The 18,510-nt window shown below is 41.3% G+C and overlaps 1 protein-coding gene across 3 annotated transcripts in view; it reads right to left on the bottom strand.

Moving 5' to 3' along the window:
- LOC128663412 (TP53-binding protein 1) overlaps nt 1-18,510 on the bottom strand; it is an 816,604-nt gene that overhangs the window by 147,992 nt on the left and 650,102 nt on the right. For all 3 annotated transcript variants that reach the window (XM_053717732.1, XM_053717733.1, XM_053717734.1), the window contains exon 12: nt 15,608-15,799. In XM_053717732.1, coding sequence (XP_053573707.1) covers nt 15,608-15,799 — 192 coding nt within the window. The remainder of the gene's footprint in view (nt 1-15,607; nt 15,800-18,510) is intronic.

The following is an 18,510-nucleotide window of genomic DNA, read 5'->3' as shown; positions in this document are numbered from 1 at the left end:
GCTCTGTATTAGTTCTAGCCCCAGAGCTGTCTCGCTTTCCTTGTAACCCTGGCAGTTTGGACAATACCTCTGTGAGGGTAGTATTCATAACTGCCGCCATGTCCTGTAAGGTAAAAGAATTAGACGCGCTAGATGTACTTGGTGTCACTTGAGCGGGAGTTATAGGTCCTGACACATGGGGAGAGCTAGATGGCATAATCTCCCTTTTTTCAGTCAGAGAAACCTCTGGAGATAAATCTTTAAGCGCCATAATATGGTCTTTATAGTTTATGGAAATTTCAGTACATTTGGTACACATCCTAAGAGGGGGTTCCACCATGGCTTCTAAACATATTGAACAAGGAGTTTCCTCTATGTCAGACATGTTTAACAGACTAGTAATGAGACAAGCAAGCTTGGAAAACACTTTAATAAAAGTGAAACAGCAATTAAATAAAAACGTTACTGTGCCTTTAAGAGAAAAAAAACATAATTTATGTAAGAACTTACCTGATAAATTCATTTCTTTCATATTAGCAAGAGTCCATGAGCTAGTGACGTATGGGATATACATTCCTACCAGGAGGGGCAAAGTTTCCCAAACCTTAAAATGCCTATAAATACACCCCTCACCACACCCACAATTCAGTTTAACGAATAGCCAAGAAGTGGGGTGATAAGAAAAAAGTGCGAAAGCATATAAAATAAGGAATTGGAATAATTGTGCTTTATACAAAAAAATCAAAACCACCACAAAAAAGGGCGGGCCTCATGGACTCTTGCTAATATGAAAGAAATGAATTTATCAGGTAAGTTCTTACATAAATTATGTTTTCTTTCATGTAATTAGCAAGAGTCCATGAGCTAGTGACGTATGGGATAATGACTACCCAAGATGTGGATCTTTCCACACAAGAGTCACTAGAGAGGGAGGGATAAAATAAAGACAGCCAATTCCTGCTGAAAATAATCCACACCCAGAATAAAATTTAATGAAAAAACATAAGCAGAAGATTCAAACTGAAACCACTGCCTGAAGTACGTTTCTACCAAAAACTGCTTCAGAAGAAGAAAACACATCAAAATGGTAGAATTTAGTAAAAGTATGCAAAGAGGACCAAGTTGCTGTTTTGCAAATCTGATCAACCGAAGCTTCATTCTTAAACGCCCAGGAAGTAGAAACTGACCTAGTAGAATGAGCTGTAATCCTTTGAGGCGGAGTGTTACCCGACTCAACATAGGCATGATGAAATAAAGATTTCAACCAAGATGCCAAAGAAATGGCAGAAGCTTTCTGGTCTTTTCTAGAACCGGAAAAGATGACAAATAGACTAGAAGTCTTTCGGAAAGACTTAGTAGCTTCAACATAATATTACAAAGCTCTAACAGCATCCAAAGAATGCAATGATTTCTCCTTAGAATTCATAGGATTAGGACATAATGAAGGAACCACAATTTCTCTACTAATGTTGTTAGAATTCACAACCTTAGGTAAAAAATTCAAAAGAAGTTCGCAGCACCGCCTTATCCTGATGCAAAATCAGAAAAGGAGACTCACAAAAAATAGTAGATAATTCAGAGACTCTTCTGGCAGAAGAGATGGCCAAAAGAAACAAAACTTTCCAAGAAAGTTATATAACGACCAAAGAATGCATGGGTTCAAAAGGAGGAGCTTGAAGAGCCCCCAGAACCAAATTCAAACTCCAAGGAGGAGAAATTGACTTAATGACAAGTTTTATACGAACCAAAGGTTGTACAAAACAATGAATATCAGGAAGATTAGTAATCCTTCTGTGAAAAAGAACAGAAAGAGCAGAGATTTGTCTTACAAGAAACTTGCGGACAAACCTTTATCTAAACCATCCTGAAGAAATATAAGTCTTCCAGACTCTATAATATATCTCTCTAGATACAGATTTACGAACCTGTCACATAGTATCAATCACAGAGTCAGAGAAACCTCTTTGACCAACAATCAAGCGTTCAAACTCCACACCTTAAAACTAAGGTTTTGAGATCCTGATGGAAAAAAGAACCTTGAGACAGAAAGACTGGTCTTAACGGAAGAGTCCACAGCCGGCAAGAGGCCATCCGGACAAGATCCGCATACCAAAACCTGTGAGGCCATGCTGGAGCTACCAGCAGGACAAACGAGCATTCCTTAGAACATTGGAGAATACCCTTGGAAGAAGAACTAGAGGCGGAAAGATATAGGCAGGATGACACTTGTAAGGAAGAGATAATGCATCCACTGCCTCCGCCCGAGGATCCCGGGATCCGGACAGATACCAGGGAAGTTTCTTGTTTAGATGAGAAGCCATCAGATCTATTTCTGGAAGTTCCCACATTTGAACAATCTGAGGAAATACCTCTGGGTGAAGACCATTCGCCCAGGTGCAACGTTTGGCGACTGAGATAATCCGCTTTCCAATTGTCCATACCTGGGGTATGAACCGCAGAGATTAGACAGGAGCTGGATTCCGCCCAAACCAAAATTCGAGATACTTCTTTCATAGCCAGAGGACTGTGAGTCCCTCCTTGATGATTGATGTATGCCACAGTTGTGACATTGTTTATCTGAAAACAAATGAACAACTCTCTCTTCAGAAGAGGCCAAAACTGAAGAGCTCTGAAAATTGCACGGAGTTCCAAAATATTGATCGGAAATCTCACCTCCTGAGATTCCCAAACCCCTTGTGCCGTCAGATACCCCCACACAGCTCCCCAACCTGTAAGACTTGTATCTGTTGAGATTATAGTCCAGGTCGGAAGAACAAGAAGCCCCCTGAACTAAACGATGGTGATCTGTCCACCAAGTCAGAGAGTGTCGTATAATCGGTTTAAAGATATTAATTGAGATATCTTTGAGTAATCCCTGCACCATTGGTTCAGCATACAGAGCTGAAGAGGTCGCATGTGAAAATGAGCAAAGGAGATCGCATCTGATGCGGCAGTCCTAAGACCTAAAATTTCCATGCATAAGGCTACCAAAGGGAATGATTTTGACTGAAGGTTTTGACAAGCTGATATCAATGTTAAACTTCTCTTGTCTGACAAGGACAGAGTCATAGACACTGAATCTATCTAGAAACCTAAAAAGGTTACCCTTGTCTGAGGAATCAATGAACTGATTGGTAAATTGATCCTCCAACCATGAACTTGAAGAAACAGCACAAGTCGATTCGTATGAGATTCCTTGAAAATGAGAAGACTGAGCAAGTACCCAGATATCGTCCAATAAGGAAATACCAAAACCCTGTTCTCTGATTACAGAAAGAAGGGCACCGAGAACCAAAAAAATTCTTGGAACTGAGGCTAGGCCAAACGGTAGAGCCACAAAACTGGTAATGCTTGTCTAAAAAGAGAATCTCAGACACTAAAAGTGATCTGGATGAATCGGAATATGCAGATACACATCCTGTAAATCTATTGTAGACAAATAATGCCCTTGCTAAACAGAAGGCAGGATAGTCCTACAGTAACCATCTTGAATGTTGGTATCTTTACATAACGATTCAATATTGATAGATCCGGAACTGGTCTGAAGGAATTGACCTTCTTTGGTACAATGAAGAGATAAAATAAAACCCCAGCCCCTGTTCCAGAACTGGAACTGGCATAATTACTCCAGCCAACTCTAGATCTGAAACACATTTCAGAAATGCTGAGCCTTTGCTGTGATAACTGGGACACGGGAAAGAAAAAAATCTCTTAGCAGGAGGCCTTAACTGAAGCCAATTCTGTACCTTTCTGAAACAATGTTCTGAAACCAGAGATTGAGAACGGAATTGATCCAAATAACTTTGAAGAAAACGTAATCTGCCCCATACCAGCTGAGCTGGAATAAGGTCTGCACCTTCATGGGTACTTAGGAGCTGGCTATAGGTTTTCTATAAGGCTTGGATATACTCCAAACTGGAAATAGTTTCCAAACTGATACCTTTCCTGAGGATGAAGGATCAGGCTTTTGTTCCTTATCATGAGGAAAGGAACGAAAATGATTAGACCTAAATTTACCTTAGATTTTTTATCCTTTGGTAAAAAAGTTCCCTTCCTTCCAGAAGCAGTTGAGATAATAATTTATTACCCTGGAAAGAAAGGGAAAGCAAAGTTGACTTAGAAGACATATCAGCATTCCAAGTTTAATCCATAAAGCTTTTCTAGCTTAAATAGCTAGAGACATATACCTGACATCAACTCTAATGATATCAAAAGATGGTATCACCAATAAAATTATTAGCATGTTATAGAATAATAATAATGCTATAAAATTATGATATGTTACTTGTTGCGCTAAAGCTTCTAACCAAAAAGTTGAGGCTGCAGCAACATCCGCTAAAAATATAGCAGGTCTAAGAAGATTACCTGAACATAAGTAAGCTTTTCTTAGAAAGGATTCAATTTTCCTATCTAAAGGATCCTTAAATGAAGTACTATCTGCCGTAGGAATAGTAGCACATTTAGCAGGAGTAGAGACAGCCCCATAACCTTAGGGATTTTGTCCCCAAAAAAACTCTAATCTGTCAGATGGCACAGGATATAATTGCTTAAACGTTTAGAAGGAGTAAAAGAATTACCCAAATTATTCCATTCCCTGGAAATTACTTCAGAAATGGCATCAGGGAGATTAAACACTTCTGGAATAACTACAGGAGATTTAAAAACCTTATTCAAACGTTTAGATTTAGTATCAAGAGGACCAGAATCCTCTATTTCTAATGCAATTAATACTTCTTTAAATAAAGAACGAATAAATTCCATCTTGAACAAATACAAAGATTTATCAGCATCAACCTCTGAAACAGAAACCTCTGAACCAGAAGAACCATTATCAGTATCAGAATGATGATGTTCATTTAAAAATTCATCTGAAAAAAGAGAAGTTTTAAAAGACTTTTATGTAAACTAGAAGGAGAAATAACAGACATAGCCTTCTTAATGGATTTAAAAAATAAAATCTCTTATGTTTATCAGGAACACTCTGAAAATTAGATGTTGACGGAACAGCAACAGGTAATGTAACAGTACTAAAGGAAATTTTATCTGCATTAATAAGTTTGTCATGACATGCAATACAAACAACAGCTGGAGAAACAGATACCAAAAAATATAGCAGATACACTTAGCTTGGTAGCTCCAGCACTAGACAGCGATTTTCCTGTAGTATCTTCTGAATCAGATGCAACGTGAGACATCTTGCAATATGTAAGAGAAAAAACAACATATAAAGCAAAATTGATCAAATTCCTTAAATGACAGTTTCAGGAATGGGAAAAAATGCCAAAGAACAAGCTTCTAGCAACCAGAAGCAAAGAAAAAATAAGACTGAAATAATGTGGAGACAAAAGCGACGCCCTTATTTTTTAGCGCCAAATAAGACGCCCACATTATTTGGCGCCTAAATGCTTTTGGCGCCAAAAATGACGCCACATCCGGAACGCCGACATTTTTGGCGCAAAATAACGTCAAAAAATGACCCAACTTCCGGCGACACGTATGACGCCGGAAACGGAAAAGAATTTTTTGCGCCAAAAAAGTCCGCGCCAAGAATGACGCAATAAAATGAAGCATTTTCAGCCCCCGCGAGCCTAACAGCCCACAGGGAAAAAAGAATCAAATTTTGAAGGTAAGAAAAAAAAAAGATTAATTCAAATGCATTATCCCAAATATGAAACTGACTGTCTGAAAAATAAGGAAAGTTGAACATTCTGAGTCAAGGCAAATAAATGTTTGAATACATATATTTAGAACTTTATAAACAAAGTGCCCAACCATAGCTTAGAGTGTCACAGAAAATAAGATTTACTTACCCCAGGACACTCATCTACATGTTTGTAGAAAGCCAAACCAGTACTGAAACGAAAATCAGCAGAGGTAATGGTATATATAAGAGTATATCGTCGATCTGAAAAGGGAGGTAAGAGATGAATCTCTACGACCGATAACAGAGAACCTATGAAATAGACCCCGTAGAAGGAGATCACTGCATTCAAATAGGCAATACTCTCCTCACATCCCTCTGACATTCACTTCACGCTGAGAGGAAAACCGGGCTCCAACTTGCTGCGGAGCGCATATCAACGTAGAATCTAGCACAAACTTACTTCACCACCTCCATCGGAGGCAAAGTTTGTAAAACTGAATTGTGGGTGTGGTGAGGGGTGTATTTATAGGCATTTTAAGGTTTGGGAAACTTTGCCCCTCCTGGTAGGAATGTATATCCCATACGTCACTAGCTCATGGACTCTTGCTAATTACATGAAAGAAACTAACACTTAAACTGCAAAACAGTGTAAAAATATAGTAAAGTCTTTGAAATTTTTACAGTGTGTGTAAGGGACTAAAGCAACATTGCACCCACTTGCAAATGGATGATTAACCCCTTGCCCCGAAACGGATTTAAAAAAGTTAAAAAACGTTAAAAGACAGTTGAGCACCCTGCCACAGCTCTGCTGAGGCTCCTACCTGCCCTCAAATACGATCTCGTGCAGAAATAAACCCCTTGTAATGGTCCTCAGGTGCCAGAGGACTCCTCTAGGGAAGCTGGATGTCTCAGTTTGAATTAAAACTGCGCATTTAGAGTGCTAAAATAGGCCCCTCCCACCATGTACTGGATGCCAGAGAGGCCTTAAGAAAATACTTTTAGGAGTATCTGATTAGCCATGTGGAAACTAGGCCCCAAATAAAGAGTTATCTCCCTCAGAGAAAAAACGTCCTATTTATGAAGTCATGTAAACGTTTTGTCACTAAGTAATATGAGTATTAACATGAGAATTACCCTGTTTAGTAAGCATGATCCCAGTTGCTGTTAAATCACTGCATCAGGCTTACCTCAAATACACAAGGCTCTGTCAGCATTTTCTAGAACTCATTTCATCTCTCTAGAAATAAAAATACTGAACATACCTCAAAGCAGGTAATCTGCAGACCGTTCCCCCAACTGAAGTTGTCCCATACTCTTCAGTTATGTGTGAGAACAGCAATGGACCTTAGTTACAAACCGCTAAGATCATCAAACCTCCAGGCAGAATTCTTCTTCTAATTTCTGCCTGAGAGCAAAACAGTACAACGCCGGTACCGTTTAAAAATAACAAACTCTTGATTGAAGGTAAAACTACACTAAGTCACCACATAACTCTTGATACTTCCTATCTTGTCGAGAGTTGCAAGAGAATGACTGGAGGTGGGGCTTAGGGGAGGAGCTATATAGACAGCTCTGCAACTTCCTGTTGGGAAGGAGAATATCCCACAAGTAATGGATGAACCCGTGGACTGGATACACCTTACAAGAGAAATATGTTATGTGCAGATTTAGATTCCTTCAAGACTTATAAAAATAATCAAGCAGATAGACTCACTCAGATCCCTTACCTATATAAAAGCCAATATGTGACTAATTACAAAACATAAAAAACAAATTATGCTTACCAGATAATTTAATTTCCTTCTGAATAAGGAGAGTCAAGGGCTTCATTCCTTATTGTTGGGAAATACTGAACCTGGACACCAGGAGGAGGCAAAGACACCCCAGCCAAAGGCTTCAATACCTGTCCCACTTCCCCTATCCCCCAGTCATTCTGCCGAGGGAACAATGAACAGTAGGAGGAATATCAGGGTATAAAAGGTGCTAGAAGAAAATACAATTTAGGGGGCCACCCATCGGAGAACACGGGCAGGGGGCCGTGGACTCTTCTTATACAAAAGGAAATTAAATTATCTGGTAAGCATCTTAATATAAGGAGAGTCCACAGCTTCATTCCTTACTGTTGGAAAACTTATACCCAAGCTCTAGAGGACACTGAATGATAACGGGAGGGACAAAAAGAGAGGCGGACCCTAATCTTAGGGCACCACAGCCTACAAAACCTTTCTCCCGAAGGAGAAGCTTGTAAAATTTAGAAAAAGTATGCAAGGAGGACCAGGTAGCCGCCTTACAAATCTGATCCAGAGGCCTCGTTCTTAAAGGCCCAAGAGGAAGCCATTGCTTTAGTAGAATGAGCCATAATTCTCTGAGGAGGTTTATGTCCCGCTGTTTGATAAGCTAAGCAGATAACACTTCTCAACCAAAAGGATAAGGAAGTCGAAGAGACTCTCTGACCCTTACGCTTCCCAGAATAGGCAAACAAGGAAGAAGTTTGTCTAAAATCCTTAGTAGCCTGAAGATAAAACTTTAAGGCACAAACCACATCCAAATTATGAAGCAAACGTTCCTTCTAAGGAGGAGGATTAGGACACAAGGAAGGAACCACAACCTCTTGATTGATGTTGCGGTCTGACACAAACTTAGGGAGAAACCCTTACTTAGTATGTAGGACAGCCTTATCAGAGTGGAACACCAGATAAGGAGGCTCACATTGCAAAGCGGCAATCTCAGAAACTCTGCGCTGAAGCAATAGCCAGTAGAAAAAGAACCTTCCAGGACAACAACTTAATGTCAATTGAATGCATAGGCTCAAACGGAGTCTGTTGCAACACCTTAAGAACCAGATTCAGACTCCAAGGAGGAGCCGTAGATCTGAACACAGGTCTGATCATAATAAGTGCCTTAACAAGAGACTGAACATCTGGAAGCTCCGAGAGTCTCTTGTGCAGTAAAACAGACAAGGCCGAAATCTGTCCCCTCAGGGAACTGGCAGAAAGACCCTTCTCCAGTCTGGCCTAGAGAAACAATAGAATCCTGTCAACTTTAACCTTATGCCAGGGAAATCCAAGCGCTTCACACCAGAATAAGTAGGTTCTCCACACCTTATGATAGATGCGACGAGTAACAGGCTTACGAGCTTCAATGAAAGTATCAATAACTCTCTCAGAAAACCCTTCCTTGGCAAGGACTAAGCGTTTAATCTCCACGCAGTTAGCCTCAGAGAATCTTGATTTTGATTAACAAAAGGACCTTGTTCCAGCAGGTCACTGCAACAAGGTAACCTCCATGGAGGAAAAGATGACATCCTTACTAGATCCGCGAACCACATCCTTCGCGGCCACAATGGAGCAATCAGTATTACTGATGCCGGCTCCTGCTTGATGCGGGCCACTACCCAAGGAACGAGTGATAACGGCGGAAAAAGAGAGATTAGACTCAACCTCCAAGGCACTGCTAATGCATCTATTAGCTCTACCTGAGGATTCCTGGACCTCGACCCATATCTGGGTAGCTTGGTAATGAGACGAGACGCCATGAGATCTATCTCTGGCGTCCCCCACATATTGCATATCTCCGCAAACACTTTGGGATGGAGAGACCATTCCCCCGGATGAAAGGATTATCTGCTGAGAAAATCCGCTTCCCAGTTGTCCACACCCGTAATGTGGATCGCTGACAGCAAACAGTTGTGTGCTTCCACCCACTCCAGAATCCGAGATACTTCCCTCATTGCTAGGGAGCTTCTCATTTCCCCCTGCTGGTTGATGTAAGCCACTGAGGTTATATTGTCTGATAGGAATCTGATAAACCGGGACGAACCCAGAAGAGGCCAAGCCTTCAGAGCATTGTAGATTGCTCGAAGTTCCAGAATGTTGATCGGGAGGGAGTGTTCCTCCTGAGACCACAGGCCCTTTGCCTTCTTGGCACCCCAAACAGCTCCCCATCCTGATAGACTCGCGTTCGTAGTAACAATTTCCCAGGATGGTCTTAGAAAGGATGTCCTTCTGGACAGATGATCTAGACAGAGCCACCAAGAGAGCGATTCTCTCGACTGACTGTCCAGGGAAATCTGTTGAGACAGATCCAAATGAACGCCGTTCCACTGCCTCAGCATGCACAGCTGTAATGGTCTAAGACGGAACCTGGCAAAGGGAATTATGTCAATGCTGGACACCATGAGACCAATTACCTCCATACACTGAGCCACAGATGGCCTTAAGGAGGTCCGGAGGGCAAGACATACCGAAGCTAGCTTGCAACGTCTCTGGTCTGTTAAGTCTATTATAGTACCCAGGAATTCCACCCTGGTGCTTGGTATAAGAGAACCCTTTTCTAAGTTTATCTTCCATTTATGAGATTGAAGAAGAGAGAGAAAAGATACCAAATGGTCCTCCGCTAGACGAAATGATGGCGCTTGAACCAGAATGTCGTCCAATTAGGGAGCTTCTGCTATACCTTGTGTTCTGGTGACGGCCAGGAGAGCCCCTAGAACATTTGCAAAGATTCTTGGAGCAGTAGCTAGACCAAACGGAAGTGCAGTACACTGGAAGTGCTGATCCAGGAACGCAAACCTTAGGACCTGGAAGTGGTCCTTGTGGATTGGAACGTAAAGGTAGACATCCATCAGATCTATAGTGGTCATGAACTGTACTTCCTTAACTAGAGCAAGGATGGACCTTATTGCCTCCATCTTGAACGAGGGGACATTTAGAAACTTGTTTAAGCACTTTAGGTCCAGAATCGGGCGGAAAGTTTCCTGCTTCTTTGGGACCATGAACAGGTTTGAATAGTATCCCAAACCTCTTTCTGCGATAGGAACTGGGACAATGACCCCTGAGGAGGACACATCCTGCACGCACCCCAGAAAGGCTTACCTCTTTTCTGGTCTTGAAGACAGGCTTGAGAGGAGAAATCTGCCCTTGGGTGGATGACATTTGAAACCTATCTTGTATCCCTGAGGTATGACCTCCAGGACCCATGGATCCTGCATGTCCCTGAACCAAGCGTCTGAAAACAGCGACAGTCTGCCCCTACACGATCCAGTGCTGGATCGGGGGCCGCCCCTTCATGCCGACTTGGTCTCGGCGGGCTTCTTATTCTGCTTGGATTTATTCCAGGATTGAGCCGGCTTCCAAGTGCTCTTGGTTTGCTCAGACTTAGAGGAGGACTGCTGATGTTGGGACTTTTCAAGAAGAAAGGAACGAAAGTTAGATCCTTGTCCCTTAGATTTGTTCTTTTTATCCTGCGGTAGGAAGGCACCCTTGCCCCCTGTAAACATGGAGATAATGGAGTCCAGGCCTTGACCAAATTAAATATTTCCCTTAAAAGGAAGGGAAAGTAGTCTAGACTTAGAAGTCCTGTCCGTAGACCGGGACTTCAGCCAGAGCGCACGACGGGTCTGTGCTGAGAAACAGGGAATCTTAGCATTCAGGCGAATAATCTGCATGTTTGCATCACAGATAAAAGAAATAGCAATTCTCACGGCTTTAATTCTTTTTTATTCTTTTTGGATAACATAGAGGAGACCCTTCACCTCGCTTAAATCTGCTAAGGAGTCGCACCAGTAGGCCGCAGCTCCAGCAACCGAGGCAACAGCCGCTGCCGGTTGACACAAGTATCTTGTATGCTGAAACATTTTTCAGAGAAAAGTTTCCATCAGCTCTCTGAATGACGAGCTATCCTCCAGTGGGATAGTAGTACGCTTGGCAAGCGTGGAGATAGCGCCATCCATATTAGGGACGGAGCCCCACAACTCCAGCTGAGAGTCCGGGATTCATTTTTTAAAGGCAGATGAAGGAGAAAAGGAAGATCCAATTCTATCCCACTCGTTCTTAATAATGTTCGCCATTTTTACAGGTACAGGAATCGTTGTCTAATTTAGGGATCAAAGGTTCTTCAGGCAACTTGGCCTCTGAAACCTCTAATGTCAACAGAACCTCCTTTAGAAGAAAACGTAAGTGTTCCATCTTTAATCTATAGGCTGACTCCTCCGCAGCCGGAGGCCTAGAGGTAACAGACTCTGATCCAGAAAGTTCACCCTCTGAAGACTCAGAGTGTGACCCATCCTTGGATACTTGAAAAACAGACAAATCAAATAAATCACTGGATGAGCCCTGGACCGGAGAGCTATGTTTAACCTTTCGCTTGGCAGGGCAAAGCACTAAGAGCCTCAGAGACCGCCGTCTTTAACTGCGCGGTAAAGTCTGATGGTAAAAGGCTCCCTCTAGACGGAGGATCAGGCGTGCTACGGGAAGCTGCATTTGATGAGGGAGCTGACTGTTGGGTATGCACCTGACGGGACGGCGAGTCCTCAGAGGTGGACAGCTCAGTAGTACTAAAGATGTTAACCTTCTTGTTGATGCATATGGAACATAGTTGAGAGGGCGGGCATACCAAGCCCTCCTCACAATATAGACAGGTATTACTATTAGGAATAGAGGGAGTACCCTCAAGCATATCAGAATCCTCCATAGCTTGCGCTAATAACAGTAGGACACAGAATAAATTATCTTTTTTCTCTCTCTCACAAAAAGTGCACCTTTATACTCCCAATGACTGGGGCACTCACCACCTCTTAGACCCAGGCAGCTAGCTCGGTCAGGAAAGAGAAAACTAAAGTGTGACCACACCTGGTCACGTGGTGCGCAAGGCAGGACCGCCCTTGCTATGAGAAAAAACGCACCAAGCTAAAAGCTGCGCAGCGTTCAAAGTGAAAGTAAAAACCTGTGTGTTCCATTACCGCATAACAGTCTATGAGCCAAAAAAAATTCACACATAAAGCAGCATAAAATCAAAGTATCGCATTTGATTAATCCCCACTGTTCAATAACCTCCCTGAGATATTAACCCCAAATTCTATTAAGATTCAACATATGTAAAAATTGAAACGATCTTACCAGAATCCATGCTGTGGAACAGAAACACAGCCTCTCAAGTGTGACAGTCTTGTAGCATTGCTCCTGACATGGACTTGAGTGAAGAAAAAGCAGACAGTGAAACTTGTCAACACTGATTGCTTAAGGAGCTGTTAGCAGGCAGTCTGAGTGGGTTCGCAGGAAGACTCTCCCTGCATCTCCAGACTCTAACTTTCGTCAATGCTCTCACTGAGAGGCTGACAAGACTACTTAAAACTCCAGTCCCATATCTAAGGGCGTATATCTCCCCTGAGGAACAACTCCGAAATCTTCTGACACTTCTCTGCCATCCTCCAGTGACGAAAGGCAAAGAATGACTGGGGGATGGGGGAAGTGGGAGGAGTATTTAAGTCTTTGGCTGGGGTGTGTTTGCGCCTCCTACTGGTGGTCAGGTTCAGTATTTCCCAACAGTAAGGAATGAAGCCGTGGACTCTCCTTATAGTAAGAAGGAAAAATGGGATTTGGATCCTAACCAAATTCTACAATGTTCCCTTAGCAATGTGAACTGTAAACACCTTACACTAAAATCAAACTGAACGTCTGTTTACTATTCTACTACTCTATAGGGACCTTCCCTGAGACGACAAATAGAGGAACAAAAAGTGCAGCCTGATAAAAACAGATGCTAGATATAGATCTAACCACTGGTTATCGTTCTCTTAAGATTCCGCTTCGCTGCCTTCACCTCTGTAGCGAAGTATGTTAACCGTGGGAAATCCCTAAAGGGGTCTGAACCCATCTTCTGCTCTGAGCTTAGCTGCAAGTATTGTTCGATGCGCAACTAAGAGACGCCCTAGAGAAAATCCTGCTGTTTCACTCAGCTCCCTGTACATATAATCCACTGCCTCTAAGGCGGGGGTACTCACCGCCATCCGCGGAACCTATGAGGCTCACAGAGCGCTGCAGATAATAGGCAAAATATCGGCACGATAGGGGACGATCTAGAGTGCCCAACTGTGTGGCACGTCTCTGACCCACCCATAGGACAAAAGGAAAGCATGTGAAGCGGAGTAGGCAGATGGCACAAACAATACAAACCCCAGTAGAGATCCTACAAACACATAGTAGAGCACACAAGCTGTAAAAATCAAGCCCAATATGGCTCATCAAGCCCCAGAGAAGCGGCCGTGCCACGAAAGTACCAAAAGGAACCAACCTTCAGGAGCGAGGCGGCTGTATGCCGCTATATTAGAAATATCATACAAGCCCCATTATTAAAATAAAATGTAAAAGTAAGAGCCCTCCGATCCATTCATAAGGCTAATGTTTTCCATGATGTTGTCAGGAGCTCTGGTGTCAAAATTAACCATACCTATTAATAGTATCCATCTGCTCACAATAAAAATATCCCCAAATTGTGGATATATCAAATCCCCAGACCCTCCTGAGGTACATAAGGTGCCACACGTTCACCTAACCATCTGTTCCCTTCTTGTGAATAAAATAAAAGGATTTACCCTCCAGGGTCTTTTCTGTGAAGCAGACACAGCACTTCCAGGTCTGACAGATTCTCTTTCCACATCTCACAGGGACCTGAGGAATAAAGGAAAGCAGTGTAAGCTAACACTGGTTGCCTGAGGGGGTATTAGCAGATATTTACTGGGAGGAGGACAGAGAAGACTGTGACATCCAGTAGCTAACTTTCACCACAACTCTTACTATGAGGATTACAAGGCTACTTTTGAACACAGTCCTGTCTTGTAGGGAAACTACTCATTAAAGGACTTCCAGAATCTTCAGAGCACATTTTTTGCCAACCTCCTGGTTTGACCAAGGCAAAGAATGACTGGGGGAGTAGTGGAAGTGGGAGGGACATTTATAAGTTTTGACTGGTGTGTCTTTGCCTCCTCCTGATGGCCAGGTGTTGAATTCCCAACAGTAATGAATGATGTCAGGGACTCTCCCTGCCTTTGGCAAGAAAACAAAGCATTGCAAATTCTTAAGAATACTAAAAGCATAAAACTAAGCATTTAATAAAATATGAATACATCTATCATTATTAAAAAAATATATATGACTAGCAATATGCTAAACCAGATAAAATATATATCCATTACCCACTCTTTTCCCTGTATTTATGTGCAATTCCTATTTTTCCCTCTCACCAGCATTACACTTATACTTTAATTTCTCACTGTAGACCAAGCCATTCTCTTAGAGTAGTCATGTCTAGTTTTTTAGTGACAACATTTAACCAAAAAAAAAAAAAAAACAGCATGTTTTTGACAAGATGGATAAAACCTGATATTTATAGAATGCCATGAAGCTCGTTTTACAAATTTTGTTAAGACAATTTCTATGAGCTCAAAATTATACTAATATGTTGAACTTTACAAATGTTCTAACTACAACTGAAGCAAATAGCCAAGTAATAATTCCTATATTACAAAATCTGCATTTCTTTAATGATAATTCGTTAAGTTCTGTTGTCTACAGAAAAATATGTGATAGCCAAAATAACTATTTACATTACTAAGTTATTATTTTTACAAATAATTTCTGGATATGTGTGATAAAAATTGTGCCAATTAAAATTTTACATATTGTACATCATTATTTTGATTTTCAAAACTAAAGGTAGGTTAAAATCTTAATGGGAATTCATTACTGTACATTTCAAATTCAAACATTTTTGTAATATTCATGTTTGCTAATATGCTTATTTTAAAAGTTAAGACAATTTTTATGCTAACTTTTTGTACATGCCCTCCACCAGCACACAGATTGTGTGAGCACAGGGTGTAGCACCATCTCGGTAGCAGGTTGCAAGCACAGTAAAATGTATTTCAAATGTAGTGATAAATATATATATATATATATATATATATGTAAATAATCTGAAAGTGGTATTTGAAAGGAGTCAAGGATTGTTGGGTCTTACCAACTTTATGAAAGAAAGAATGTTCATTTCATTGGTATTATATTTATCTATAATTAGTTTAAATTTGTTATTTTATTTATACTGAGAAAATGAATTACTAGTAAAGGTGTAGAGCATGTACCAAACATTGAATATACTAATTTTAGTAAATTTAGTATCATCAACAAAAAAGTGCAGCATTTCTCTTACCTAGACTGATATCTGATGCCTTAGTAAGAGGTGTTAATGGTTCATATGGACCAAGACCAAACTGTTCTCGAAGCTTGTTCCCTTGTTCAAGGGATAAGATAACAGCCATCCTCTTGTACCACTTCCTTTGGCCTTCCTTCTCAATGCAGTAATATAATTCACCTGAATCTTTCTTGTGTGCCTTTACCACTCCTATTAAAATAAAAAGGGAAAACAAAAATCAGACCCCATCAATGGAAATGTTCTGCATCAAATGTAATATTAATTTTTAATGAACTCTGGGGTCTGGTAACTCTTTAAAGACCCATACTGTGTACCATTACAGGTTGAAACAAACAGTTTGTCGTTAAAACAACACAATGTTGCAGCTTGCTTTTCCAGAAGTGTTCGTTACAAAAAGAGAGTCCGCCCCTCCTCGTGATGTAATGGCGTGTGACATCCAACCTAGTATGTATCAAGCTGTAATGGTACACAGTATGTGTCTTTAAAAGAACCCTCTCTCGACCCTAACTCTCCTGCAAACTACCGCCCCATATCACTGCTTCAGCTAGCTTCAAAAGTCCTTGAAAAACTAGTTTTCGATTGCCAAACCCACTTCCTGTCCAACTCATTGCTTGACCTCCTGCAATCTGGCTTCTGTCCACAACACTCAACTAAGACTGCCCTCACCAAGGTTACTAACAATCTTCTTTCTGCTAAAAACAACGGCTACTACTCTATAGTCATCTTACTTGACCTCTCTGCTGCCCTTGACACTGTTGACCATCCCCTCCTCCTATGGACTCAGCTCTCTTGGTCTCTGTGACACTGCCCTCTCCTGGATTTACTCTTATCTCTATAACAGATCCTTATCGTTCTCTTTTGCTGGTGACTCCTCTCCATTGCCTCTGTCTGTTGGAGTACCTCAAGGCTCTGTTCTGGATCCTTTACTTTTCTGTATTTACACGTCTTCACTGGGTAAATGTTTCAACAGCTATGGCTTCAACCACCACCTCTTTGCTGATGATACCCAGATTTACCTATTCACCCCTGCACTCTCTCCTTCTGTCAATTCTCACATCAGCAACTGCTTATCTGGTATTTCCTTCTGGATGGCCTCTCACCACCTAAAAATAAACATGTCCAAGACCGAAATACTTCTAATCCCCCCTCTAATTCTGCTCTAGTTTCTAATTTTCTTTCATGTAATTGGCAAGAGTCCATGAGCTAGTGACGTATGGGATATACAATCCTACCAGGAGGGGCAAAGTTTTCCAAACCACAAAATGCCTATAAATACACCCCTCACCACACCCACAATTCAGTTTTACAAACTTTGCCTCCTATGGAGGTGGTGAAGTAAGTTTGTGCTAAGATTTCTACGTTGATATGCGCTTTTCAGCATTGTTCAAGCCCGATTCCTCTCAGAGTACAGCGAATGTCAGAGGGACGTGAAGGGAGTATCACTTATTGAATACGATGATTTCCCTAATGGGGGTCTATTTCATAGGTTCTCTGTTATCGGTCGTAGAGATTCATCTCCTACCTCCCTTTTCAGATCGACGATATACTCTCAATTTACCATTACCTCTACTGATTACTGTTTCAGTACTGGTTTGGCTATCTTCTATATGTGGATGGGTGTCTTTTGGTAAGTATGTTTTTTATTACTTAAGACACCTCAGCTATGGTTTGGCACTTTATGCATTTATAGAAAGTTCTAAATATATGTATTGTACTTATATTTGCCATGAGTCAAGTTAATGTATTTCCTTCTGCAGACTGTCAGTTTCATATTTGGGGAATATAAACATTTTTTTTTACCTGGGGCTTAATCTTTTTTTTCCAATTGACTACTTGCAATATGCGGATGGTATTAGGCCCGCGCGTGCGTCAAATGCTAAACTTTATTGTGTCATTCTTTGCGCGAAAATATTTTTACGTCTATGACGCAACTTCGTCATTTCCGGCGTCATACTTGATGCCGAGACCTTTCACACGGTTGCATCATTAGTGACGTGAGTGTGTCATTTCCGGTTATTTTTGGCGCCAAAAAAGTTTAAGTTAAGTTGTGCGTCATACTTGGCGCCAAACTTTTTCATTATTTCAATACCCCATTGATGTTTTCCTCTTGCCTTTTTCTCTATCAGAGGTCTATGCTATTTGCATTTTTTCCCATTCCTGAAACTGTCATAAGGAAATAGATAATTTTGCTTTATATGTTGTTTTTTTCTCTTACATTTTGCAAGATGTCTCAATCTGATCCTGCCTCAGAAGTTTCTGCTGGAACATTGCTGCCGGACATCGATTCTACCAAAGCTAAGTGCATTTGTTGTAAAATTGTAGAAATTATTGTCATTTGTAATAGTTGTCTACTAGCTCAGTCTTTACGTACTGCAGAATCTCACACGAATCAACTAGTGTTGTTTCTTCGGAAACATGGTTGGAGGATCAATTTACCAAAAAGTTTCTTGATTCCTCAGACAAAGGTAACCTTTTTAGGCTTCCAGATAGAGACAGAGTCATGGACACTGAATCTAACAGACAAGAGACGTTTAAAATTGGCTGCAGCCTGCCGGCACCTTCAGTCTCAGTCATTCCCTTCAGTGGCTATGTGCATGGAAGTTTTAGGTCTCATGACTGCAGCATCGGACGCAATCCCCTTTGCTCGTTTTCACATGAGACCTCTACAGCTTTGTATGCTGAACCAATGGTGCAGGGATTATACAAAGATATCACAATTAATATCCTTAAATCCCAATGTACGACACTCTCGGACGTGGTGGATAGATCACCATTGTTTATTTCAAGGGGCTTCTTTTGTTCAGCCAACCTGGACTGTGATCACAACAGATGCGAGTCTTTCAGGTTGGGGAGCTGTTTGGGGATCTCTGACAGCACAAGGGGTTTGGAAATCTCAAGAG

Source organism: Bombina bombina, chromosome 6 (assembly GCF_027579735.1).
Source record: "Bombina bombina isolate aBomBom1 chromosome 6, aBomBom1.pri, whole genome shotgun sequence".
In the NCBI taxonomy this organism is placed as follows: Eukaryota; Metazoa; Chordata; class Amphibia; order Anura; family Bombinatoridae; genus Bombina; species Bombina bombina.
Note: the sequence above shows the minus strand (reverse complement) of the source record. Positions and strands in the feature narration are given on the sequence as shown.